The sequence below is a fragment of the Dermacentor andersoni genome, chromosome 5 (assembly GCF_023375885.2).
Source record: "Dermacentor andersoni chromosome 5, qqDerAnde1_hic_scaffold, whole genome shotgun sequence".
NCBI lineage: Eukaryota > Metazoa > Arthropoda > Arachnida > Ixodida > Ixodidae > Dermacentor > Dermacentor andersoni.
In genome coordinates, this window is record NC_092818.1 from 99,171,255 (window position 1) to 99,183,535 (window position 12,281).

The 12,281-nt window shown below is 44.6% G+C and overlaps 1 protein-coding gene across 4 annotated transcripts in view; it reads left to right on the top strand.

The window, feature by feature from the left end:
- The window catches only part of gem (transcription factor CP2 like gemini), a 91,821-nt gene that overhangs the window by 40,644 nt on the left and 38,896 nt on the right, over positions 1–12,281 (top strand). For all 4 annotated transcript variants that reach the window (XM_050178267.3, XM_050178266.3, XM_050178268.3 and 1 more), the window contains one exon: positions 2,409–2,450. In XM_050178267.3, the coding sequence (XP_050034224.1) occupies positions 2,409–2,450 (42 nt within the window). The remainder of the gene's footprint in view (positions 1–2,408; positions 2,451–12,281) is intronic.

A 12,281-nucleotide genomic window follows, 5' to 3' on the forward strand; every position in this document is an offset into this window, starting at 1 on the left:
CCACCTAACCAGGGAAGTGGTGACGTTGCATACGCCATCACCACCCTTTGCTGCCCACAGTGAGTAAAATAGTGGCCGACAGACAGCAGCACAGAGTCAAGACAGAGCGGTGGATTTGCCGCTGCAGCTGCTTTTTGGTCAAGTGGCGTAGACCATTCGGGCATCCCGCGATATAACATGGAAGTTAAATTCTCTGCTACTTGCAGTTTGTGCAAGTTTCGCGAGCCAGCAAAGCCTGCACAGCACTATGCGATAACGAAACTGCTGAAACGTGAGCGCATGGGTGGCTCAGAGTCTAGCGAAAACGAAGCCTTTCGAGGTCCAGTGTCGTTGTTGAGGATAATTAAAATGAGTTCTTTTTTCTAAAAGTTAAATAGAATTGGACAAGTACCATTTTATTGCAACCTACAATACATTAAAACCTCATTAATTTGAACCGCAAGGGGAAGCCTCTTCAGTTCGAATTAACGAAAGTTCGAACTAACGAAAGTGAAGGAGAACAACAGTACACTGCGATTTCGAAGCAGTAGGGCATGTCAGAAATTTGGCGTGTCAGAAAGTGATGGCGTGTGCCGTGGGCACACGCCATCTTCAAGTCGAAGCTCTGGGTCCGACTGTGCCACACCACCGATGTCCACCGAAACGAACGTTAGCCGAGGCTTAACACCATCACAAAAAATAGCAACGGCCGATACCTCCTAAGCTGAAAACAGACGTGCACAACTGACGAAGACTGCTGAGACAAAGACGCTGAACGTGTGAAGGTGGCGAAGCCCCCATTCGTTGGTTCTTGATTGCAAGTGCAGCTGCGACGCACTCGATTCGCTGTATTTTGGTGCTTGCCGCGCCATCTGCCGCTCAACATTAGCAGCTGCACAAGATTTTCAAAGCCTCCGAGATTCGCAAGGGGCAAGATGTCTCGGAGGTTATGTAGAACAGAGAGGTGGCAGCCGCCGCTGCCTTCTGGCCGACCCCGCGCCAATTAGATTTTTTCCGATTTTGCCTTCTCTCGCCGTTCTCTCCGTTCCGGAGGCGACGCAGCCTTGTGTGTAGGCAGTAGGCGCGTTTATCTGGCTGTGTGCCAGATGGTGCATAGTTCAAATTATCCGTGGCGGAACCTTCTCGCGTTCGAATTAACTGGCTTTTTTATACATAGACTTCTGTGGAGCTTGGCCGGACCAAATCGTACAGTTGGAATTATCCATAAATTCGCATTATTGAAGTTCGAATTAACGAGCTTTCACTGTCAATACAATTATGTTTTTTGCAACGAGTGGTTGAGTACTAGTGACAATTTAACTTAGGAGTGCTTTCGTCATCGAGCAAGTACGTGAACTTCTCGTGGGAGTCTCTAATCATGTCCTGTGTTTACCTCGATATCTTGATTTTTAAGGTTCTATTCACTATAATATTGACACCTTAGAGATTCTAAAGCACTAATCTATCACTTTAGCTTGACTTAATATTTGCCTTTAGTGTCCTTTGAAATCAATAATTTTTTTACTTGAGGGCCTGCTGGAGGCTGCTGCGCAGACAGTTTTAGTGGCTGTCGAGTATGTAGTTTGTAGAATCGATGAAGTTGGCCCCAAAACTCTTGTTTAAATCTTGAAGTCCTTTAAGCAGCAGAGGCGTGCGGCTCTTGTCTGCAGCGGGTTTAAGTTAGTGGCCTATGTACAGTGTTTTAAAGTAATTTATTATCTTGCTTCAAAGAAATGTATTTACCCACACTGTAACAAAAACACTGTAGCCATCATCATCAGTGTTGCCGGAAAATTAAGAAAAATTGTATTCTAGTCTGAAAACATGCAAGTAGAAACCTAATGTTAATTCTTCAGAAGTAAAAACATTTTAGCAATAATAAAAATGCTTTCTGTTTAGTTTATAGTTGTATTCAATGCTGGCTGCTTGTTGTGATACAGAACTGTCACTGGCGATGGTGCTGTCACGAGAACTTAATGTCGAATACTGAAGTATCATAGCTTTGTAATGCAGCAGTACAGTCAAATCTCGTTACAACAAATCACATTGCATCCGTTACAAAGATATCTTTGCTTATATCTGGCATCTAATATCAAAATACATTTGTGACAGTGATATTGATACATTTTTTTTTATTTACTTCGTTATGCCTGGTCATTTGTTACATCTGTGTTCATTATGTGGAGGATCGACTGTAATATTTCTTCGTGTTTCAGAAGTAGAAGGTATTCAAAGTTTTTAATCCCCAGCACCCATTGAAAGGAGCCCACACTGGTACTACATTAAAACAGGTTACTGCACTGTTTTAAAGCTCCACAGCTTTCCATAGCTCTGTGTTGTTGTATTATTTGAAACTCACGGGGACATGCAGTTTCTGTGCGCTGTGTTTACACTTGGCCTTTAAATGTTGTTTCTTCTTTCTTCTTCAGGAAAAACATCAGCCTTCGTACGATTGCACTGTGTTTACTGAGGTGAGTAACATTGGTCGCTAAGCATTGTGAGGAATTTTATTGTTGTGGTATCAGTTATCTAGGGCAGAAAACCAGGAGAAGGGCTTGCTCAGGTGTGGGCATCAGTGAAAGAGTAGGTGGCATGAAAAAATATTGGGAGGGCTTTTCTTCCAAATAAAATGTAGCAGTATTCTTTGTAGTTACTGCTTAAATGCAGTTTGTTTAATCTGGGCATATTTCAGTGTCAGCTGACTTGTAGTGCTTGCACACAGCCTATGACCTACATTCTTTGCCTTGTCCGTAGCTAACATACTCTATTTGCATAAATATAATGTGACTGAATGTAATGCAAAGACATCTCTTGAAGATCAAGAAAATGAAATGAAAGAACTAATACAGTTGACTCCAAATAATTTTACCTTGCGAGACTGCCGAATTTTATCGAATTATCCTAAAGGTCGAATTAACAAACAGCTGCAAAATGAATGAACTGAAACTTTTTTCAGTGCAGCGGTGGCATAGAGGTAGAACACCCGCCTTGCATGCAAGAGGTCCGTGGTATGAATCCCGGTGCCACGCAATTTTCCGCCGGATTAAAAAAAAAAATCCGCGTGTTGATAAAATTGCATGAACAGGCCTGGAGTGTGGCCTGATCCCGGTGACCAGAACCAGTAACGCACTCCCTCACCAGAGCAGGATTGGCCACCCTGGTGCAGTACTTGGCCACAACCTCCTATATGAACACAACAATCAAATCCCGGCCCTCAGTCCCCGGCAGCTGCGAAGCAACCGACCACGGCGGCGGTCAGACCTGCGACGCAGCAGAGGGTGCTAAGAATCCTTGGCTTTGGACAGGCTGCCATTGGAATATGAACCTGGCAACGTTTAACACTAGAACGTCATCTAGTGAGGCGAGTCTAGCAGTGCTATTGGAGGAATTAGAGGGTAGTAAATGGTATATAACAGGGCCCAGTGAAGTTAGGAGGCCAAAAGAAGCGTATACAGTGCTAAAAAGTGGGCACGTCCTGTGCTACCGGGGCTTAGCGGAGAGACGAGAACTAGGAGTCGGATTCCTGATTAATAAGAATATAGCTGATAACATACAGGAATTCTATAGCATTAACGAGAGGGTGGCAGATCTTGTTGTGAAACTTAATAAGAGGTACAAAATGAAGGTTGTACAGGTCTACGCCCCTACATCCAGTCATGATGACCAGGAAGTCGAAAGCTTCTATGAAGACGTGGAATCGGCGATGGGTAGAGTGAAAACAAAATACACTATACTGATGGGCGACTTCAATGCCAAGGTAGGCAAGAAGCAGGCTGGAGACAAGGCAGTGGGGGAATATGGCATACGCACTAGGAATAGCAGGGGAGAGTTATTAGTAGAGTTTGCGGAACAGAATAATATGCGGATAATGAATACCTTCTTCCGCAAGCCGGATAGCCGAAAGTGGACGTGGAGGAGCCCGAACGGCGAGACTAGAAATGAAATAGACTTCATACTCTGCGCTAACCCTGGCATCATACAAGGTGTGGACGTGCTCAGCAAGGTGTGCTGCAGTGACCATAGGATGGTAAGAACACGAATTAGCCTAGACCTGAGGAGGGAACGGAAGAAACTGGTACATAAGAAGCCTATCAATGAGTTAGCGGTAAGAGGGAAAATAGAGGAATTCCAGATCAAGCTACAGAACAGGTATTCGGCTTTAACTCAGGAAGAGGACCTTAGTGTTGAAGCAATGAACGACAGTCTTGTGGGCATCATTAAGGAGTGTGCAATAGAAGTCGGTGGTAACTCCGTTAGACAGGATACCAGTAAGCTATCGCAGGAGACGAAAGATCTGATCAAGAAACGCCAATGTATGAAAGCCTCTAACCCTACAGCTAGAATAGAACTGGCAGAACTTTCGAAGTTAATCAACAAGCGTAAGACAGCTGACATAAGGAAGTATAATACGGATAGAATTGAACATGCTCTCAGGAACGGAGGAAGCCTAAAAGCAGTGAAGAAGAAACTAGGGATCAGCAAGAATCAGATGTATGCGTTAGGAGACAAAGCCGGCAACATCATTACTAATATGGATGAGATAGTTCAAGTGGCTGAGGAGTTCTATAGAGATTTATACAGTACCAGTGGCACCCACGATGGTAATGGAAGAGAGAATAGTCTAGAGGAACTTGAAATCCCACAGGTAACGCCGGTTGAAGTAAAGGAAGCCTTGGGAGCTATGCAAAGAAGTAAGGCAGCTATGGAGGATCAGGTAACAGCAGATTTGTTGAATGATGGTGGGCAGATTGTTCTAGAGAAACTGGCCTCCCTGTATATGCACCTCATGACCTCGAGCATACCGGAATCTTGGAAGAATGCTAACATAATCCTAATCCATAAGAAAGGGGACGCCAAAGACTTGAACAATTATAGACCGATCAGCTTACTGTCAGTTGCCTACAAACTATTTACTAAGGTAATCGCAAATAGAATCAGGAACACCTTAGACTCCTGTCAAGCAAAGGACCAGGCAGGATTCCGTAAAGGCTACTCAACAATAGACCATATTCACACTATCAATCAGGTGATAGAGAAATTTGCGGAATATAAGCAACCCTTATATATAGCTTTCATTGATTATGAGAAAGCGCTTGATCCTGTCGAAACCTCAGCAGTCATGGAGGCATTACGGAATCAGGTTGTAGATGAGCCATATGTAAAAATACTGAAAGATATCTATAACGGCTCCACAGCCACCGTAGTCCTCCATAAAGAAAGCAACAAAATCCCAATAAAGAAAGCGTCAGGCAGGGAGATACGATCTCTCCAATGCTATTCACAGCGTGTGTACAGGAGGTATTCAGAGACCTGGATTGGGAAGAATTGGGGATAAAAGTTAATGGAGAATACCTTAGTAGCTTGCGATTCGCTGATGATATTGCCTTGCTTAGTAACTCAGGGGACCAATTGCAATGCATGCTCACTGACCTGAAGAGGCAAAGCAGAAGAGTGGGTCTAAAAATTAATCTGCAGAAAACTAAAGTAATGTTTAACAGTCTCGGAAGAGAACAGCAATTTACAATAGGTAGCGAGGCACTGGAAATGGTAAGGGAATACATCTACTTAGGGCAGGTAGTGACGGCGGATCCGGATCATGAGACGGAAATAATCAGAAGAATAAGAATGGGCTGGGGTGCGTTTGGCAGGCATTCTCAGATCATGAACAGCAGGTTGCCATTATCCCTCAAGAGAAAAGTGTATAATAGCTGTGTCTTATCAGTACTCACCTATGGGGCAGAAACCTGGAGGCTTACCAAAAGGGTTCTACTTAAATTGAGGACGACGCAACGAGCTATGGAAAGAAGAATGATGGGTGTAACATTAAGGATAAGAAAAGAGCAGATTGGGTGAGGGAACAAACGTGAGTTAATGACATCTTAGTTGAAATCAAGAAAAAAAAATGGGCATGGGCAGTACATGTAATGAGGAGGGAAGATAACTGATGGTCATTAAAGGTTACGGACTGGATTCCAAGGGAAGGGAAGCGTAGCAGGGGGCGGCAGAAAGTTAGGTGGGCAGATAAGATTAAGAAATTTGCAGGGACGACATAGCCACAATTAGTACATGACTGGGGTTGTTGGAAAAGTATGGGAGAGGCCTTTGCCCTGCAGTGGGCATAACCAGGCTGATGATGATGATGAAACCTTTTTGGTCTCATTAATTAGTCCATATTCCTTGCTCTTGAAGCAGGACTCGACTGACATGAGGCAAGGAGTATGTTTATATGACTGTGTGACACGACAAAACAAACAGCAGCAGATTGCTTCACAGGCAGATGGAGCGGTGACCTCTAAAGGATAAAAATTAATTTATTTAAAACAGCTTTACGTAAGCCTAGAGATGCAGTGCCATCATCTGCTGAATTTATTTTCGTTTCAAGCTTATACACTCGAGCCTCATTATAACGGATGTTGAAGGGGAAACTGTTGTATTGATTACTTCGTTACAGTCAACATCCGATTTTTCGCACTCCCTAGGGACTGCGAAAAGATCCAAAAGATCAGGCAGTTTGAAACAATGAATGCATGCCTTTTACTACCTCGAAGGGCTCAAATCGCCATAGGCACGTCCGAAATACCTCTAAAGGCCTCCCAGTGCACTTATTAGGCATATCAATGCTCGTACTGTGATAGGTAGGAGACAGTGGGTGTTCGTGTGTATAATTAAAGAATGCGTGCCGTGTTCCTGTGACAATTGCCTTTTCCCACTCTTGGTATGCTTCACCACATAACACTACTGCATTGAGGCGAAGCTGACTTTCAAGAACTGGCATTATGCAACGCATCATAGTTTCCAAGCTTCGAAGCCATTGGCGAGGATTACATGAGCAGACTCTGTGCCATTGCTAACAGTGGAGAATTTTTTCAATTTAAAAAATGCCACCGATTAGCAGCAAACTTCATAACAAACATTGAAGTAGCTAGGCAAACATTGCCGCGGTGGTGTCTACAGCTGCCAGCACATCTGCCTGCGAGAGCGCCAGTGCGAAGTGGCAAGATAATTTAAATAGTGGCAATGGTGGCTTCAGTTATTGCCATTTCGGACTTGCGGTAATGGCAATAAGTTAGGAAAATCGAACGGTGAAGGTGTTTTGCATCCGAAATTTCAGATGTCTGAAGTTCATATACATTGACTCTATGGGGTACATGGCAGTGCCACGAAGGTGTCAGAATTATCAGGCATGCTTGAAAGATCGGGCATCCGGAAAATCGGTTGTTGAGTCTATATTGATTATTGCTCTTTACTGCAGTATATGCCCAACAGTGCGCACAGCTTTAAACTTGCAAGAAAGCCATGGCTCCAAGGCCTGCTAAAGCACAAGCACCTGATGCGACAGCCATTACGATAGCCTCCTTCTGTTCCATTGTGATAGTCATTTGCTTCCGCTTTCCACTTGGGTAGCTCATATTGCCGGGAAATCGGCGAAACAGCGACGTGGTCAAAGGGAACAGCTAGCATGCTGTGATGCAAACGAAGTCTGTTGTGTTCGAGCACCACGTGGCACACAACACGGTGCGCTGACTACACAGCTAGAACAATATTCTTGGGTGACCTCCATGACTTTCAGAGATAGTTTCACTTTTGTGATATGTCGCAAACCTATCGTAGTATAGGGCCAAAAGTGCGTGGCTCAGCATCAGAAACTCTGTCCGTCGTACAGGCCGATGCGTTCGGCCTGAAAAAATCTGATACGCCACTCTCTCGTGGTTCCGCACGCCCTGAAGCCCTGCTAGCTAGAGCAGCACGCCTCAGAGAGAAGTGGAAGCACTAACTTTTAGCACACCACGCGCAAGCAGCACCATCAATATGCGGCGTGGTGCGGCTAGGCATGGCCTTTGTGATTGCGATCTCAGAGGAATATCAGTGTTGCTCAATGGCGCATGCATCGCAGGATCAGCTGCCGCACCAGATGAGTGCACCCAGCAGAAAGTTATATGCTCGTTGTGCAACGGTTGGTATTTTTGAGTGCGTTCGCATTAGGATTGTCAAAGTGCAAAAAAGTTTGCGTGTGTGTGTGTGTGCGTGTGAAGGAAGTAGTTCTTCAGATCCGGTGTTTAATAAGTGGAAATAAGTGCAGGCATGCATAGAAAAGCGAAAAGAAATTTTTAATTTCAACGTTTTGGCCAGGGTCTGGCCTTCATCATGAGTGCGATTGCAAGCAGTTTATACATTACAGAGTGAGGAAATGCACTGAATTGTTCCTGAACCTCCACAGGTGGTATGCAGATGGGCCACCAACCTCAGAAATGTCACGTCCTTGAAACTTAACTCAGCTAATTTCAAAGGCTGTGCACCACGCGGAAAACTTAGATGGCAACTCTGCCCCATGATAAGTACCCCTAATGTTGCCAAGAGCACTGCATCTTCATTTTCATTCAATATACAAGGGGATTACAACTGTGAGACTTGTAACATTGTATATCTCCTTGAATGCACCATTTGCCGTGCACAATATGTTGGACAAACGGAAACCCCTTTTAGGCTATGCGTTAATAATCACAAATCACATGCAAAATCTATACTGCACTTGCCCTCTGCAAACCTGTGAACACACTAGGCCAACCTTTCGAAAAATTTAAGGCCACTATTTTGAAATTCGGATTCTCCACTCGCCATGACAGAGAAGCTTTCAAATCATCTAATACACAAGTTCAGCACAATTTCTAGGGTAATTAATGAAAGCATACATATGTAGCGTGTTTGTATTCATAGGCTACCTGTGCTTTCTTTTTCTTTTTGGCACAAATGAATGTATGCATGTTGGTATTCATGATACCATACATTTCTTTTTTATTTTAACATGCTTCGCTTTTACAGAGAAAATGTATAAATTGAGTTCTGGGTTCTTGCAATCGCACTCTTGATGAAGGCCGGACCCCTGCTGAAACGTCAAAATTAAATGTTTGTTTTTGTTTTTCTACTTTCAATTTATATGCAGTCAAACCTGACTACATCGAATTATCCTATAGTATAGTTGCAATGAGTATATATAGCAAGAATTATGCTTACATCAAACAAAAATAGCAGCGACTCCTAATATATTGAACGTCAAGCGGTGCAAAAGTGCCCTCAGAAATTCCCTTTCCCTCACGGTGGTGGGGAAACCCGCCAACACATCTCAAAAAGGGTTTAGCCCGGCAGCGCGGCACCATCCACTCGCTCTCCCTGCCGTGACCGCGCCACGTCGGGTGGGTCGGCCACACCCCGCTGCAAAAAATTATCCTGGCCCGCCTACAGTGCTTGCTCAGACAGCCAATCGGAGGCTCTTGTGCCCTCATCGTGCAAGATGGTGCAAGTCTGAGTTGCTGCTTTTTTTTGTTCGTTGTGTTCGTGCATTGTGAGCCTTCTCCTGCAGTGTCGCCATCATGGCTAGCATGAAACAGCAGTATTTGCCTTTTGCTGTGAAGCTATAAATCATAAACCGAGTTGGACATAGCATGGTAAAAAGTCAGATGTCATCGCAGTGTCAAGATTCCGAGGAGCACTCTCAGCATCATCTTGAAGAATAAGGGGGAGATTAGGGCTAATGCGGAAAAATGACCCAGTGTCCGTGCCGCCTGATGCGCACGCTCAGTCATGTATAAGACGTCGAGGAGGCAGCAGACTTCCGACATGCAGACTTCCGATGGCGCGGTGATGACTCTGAAAATGCTTATGAGTGTGACGAGGCCATTGCTGGTGTTGCCCAAGTTTGGAGCCATTTGTCAAAATTTCCAGAATCCGGTGATGGATCAGCTGTCGACGAGTTTGTGAGTGTGGATGATGGTGTTGCGACCCCGGGAGAGCCCAAAAAACAAGACTATATTGCTGACATCATATCGAGCAAAAGTGATAGCGGGCACAATGAGGAGAACGACGATCCTTTACCCACATCCTCCGACGTGATTGACGCACTCGCACTGGTCTGGCACTTCTGTGCAATATGGAAGGTTGCGGCCTCAGCTGCTCCGACTCTTTAGACAATGTGGACTGCTCCAACTCTTGAGACAATGTGGAGAAGTGCGTGCTGTCGCAGGCAGTGAAGTTGCCCAAGCAGAAGATACCGGACTATTTCATGTGAAACTAGCTAATTCCATCAATAAAGTGCTTTTATAAATGGTATGTGCTTTTCTGACGTCCAATTCGTTAACACGCTTATATCGAATTATGACATATATCGAACTGATAGGCGCTTTTTTTTTCCGAGCTCGATATAACTGGATTCGACAGTATATGATATAATATATAGAGTGCAACACAGTCGTCTGCTCTGGACCACTGTCAATTGCACTTCACTACTCAAAGAGGCAGGATGTATGTTGAGTGAGCTCCTGGACAACACTTTGCCATGTGGTGAGCATGGTCTAAATCATGTATCTGGGGCCTCAAAGAGGTGCAACGTAATGCTAATGCATTTGTCTCGCTTCTAGCACTAAATTGCCACTGGACATTTTTGGCTTTGAAAACAAATCTAGTTCGTTATATCCATTGGCAGGACAATTTTACTTCGTTAAAACAATGTCTGGAATACATGGATATTTATGAGGATTTCAAGATGAACTATATTTACTCTATTATATCCATTATTTTGCTTTACAGTTAAACCTCAATATAACGAACTTCAATATAATGAAATTCTAAATATAACAAAGTACAGTCGAACCTGGCTATATCGAACTCGCAAGAAAACGCCTATCAGTTCAATATAGAGCATAATTCGATATAATGCTGCTAAAGAATTGGATGTCATAAAAGCACATATCATTTATGAAATCATTGTATAGACAAAACAGCTTAGTTTCACATGAAATAGTCCTCTATTTTCTTCTGCTTGGGCAGTTTCGCTGCCTTTGACGCACGCACTTCTCCACATTGCCTAAGGAGTCGGAGCAGCTCAGGCCGCAACCTTTCACATTCGCGCAGAAGCACCGAGGTGATTGGTGCGAGTGTACCTATCACCTCGAAGGATGTGGGCAAAGGACCGTCGTTGCTTTCCTCATTGCACCCACTTTCACTTGTGCTCGGTACGATGTTGGCAATGTAGTCTTCGTTTTCGGGCTCTCCCGTGGTCGCGACACATCATCTGCACTCACAAACTCATCAACCGTCGATTCGTCAAAGCATTCCGGAAATTCTGACAGCTCGGTCCAAACTTCAGCAACACCAGCAGCAGCTTCGTCGCACTCATTAGAAATGAGTCATCACCGGGCACGTGGAAGCCAGCACGCCTGAAGTAATTTTAGATGAACCACTCGTACATGACTGTGCGTACGCGTTGGGCGCCACAAGCACAGAGTCGCGAGTTTGTACGCTTTAGCCCTAATCTCCCCCTTATTCTTCAAGATCATGCTGAGAGTGCTCCTCGGAACCTTGCACACTGCGAGGAATCTGACTTCTCACTGCGTTCGACCCGATTTATGATTTCAAGCTTCACGGCGAAAGGCAAATTCTGCTGCTTCATCACAGCAACACTGCCGGAGAAAGCCCACAAGGCGCAAACACAATGAACCCGAAAAGCAGCGAGACAAGTTGCACTTGCGCCATCTTGCACGACGAGGGCACAAGAGCCTCTGATTGGCTGTCTGAGCAAGAGCTGCGGGCGGGCCAGGATCATCTTTTGCACGGGGGTGTCGACAGCTCGCTCGACGCACTGTGGTCACAGTAGGCAGAGCGAGTGGTTTGATGGAGCCACGCCGCCAGTTTTTCCCACCACCACGAGCGAAAGTAAACTTCTGGGGGCACTTTTCTGCTGATTGATGTTCGATATATCGGGAGTCGCTGCTATTTTTATTCTATGTAAGCATAACTTTTGCTATACATACCTGTTGTAACTATACCGTGTTCAGAAATTGTTCGATATAAAGAATAATTCAATGTAAATGGGTTAGATATAGTTGGGTTCGACTGTATTTTCCTTTTTATAACCTCTTGTCTATAGAACAGAGTGTATTTAGAACCTCAACATAACGAAGTGTGTTTGTATACGATTTCAATATAACGAAATTTCACTGCTGCTGCCAAGGAATGTCGAGACAATAAGTAGAAACTTCCATGGGTGCAGATGGTCAAATGATTTAATCACAAGCGGCTGCTTGCAAACGGCACCTCTCCAATTGCATGCGGCATGGCAAATGCGACCGCCAGAGTGAAAACGCATCATGTTCTCATAAAGTACAAGTGCAATAAGATCCTATTGCGCCCTACGCACTGTGTGCTTTAGGTGCGAGTGAAAGTGTGTGAGAGTGAGACAAGAAAGATGATGGCTTCATGAGTGCTGCCTTCCCGCACGAGCAAAGGGAAAAGGGGGGGGGGGGGGGGAA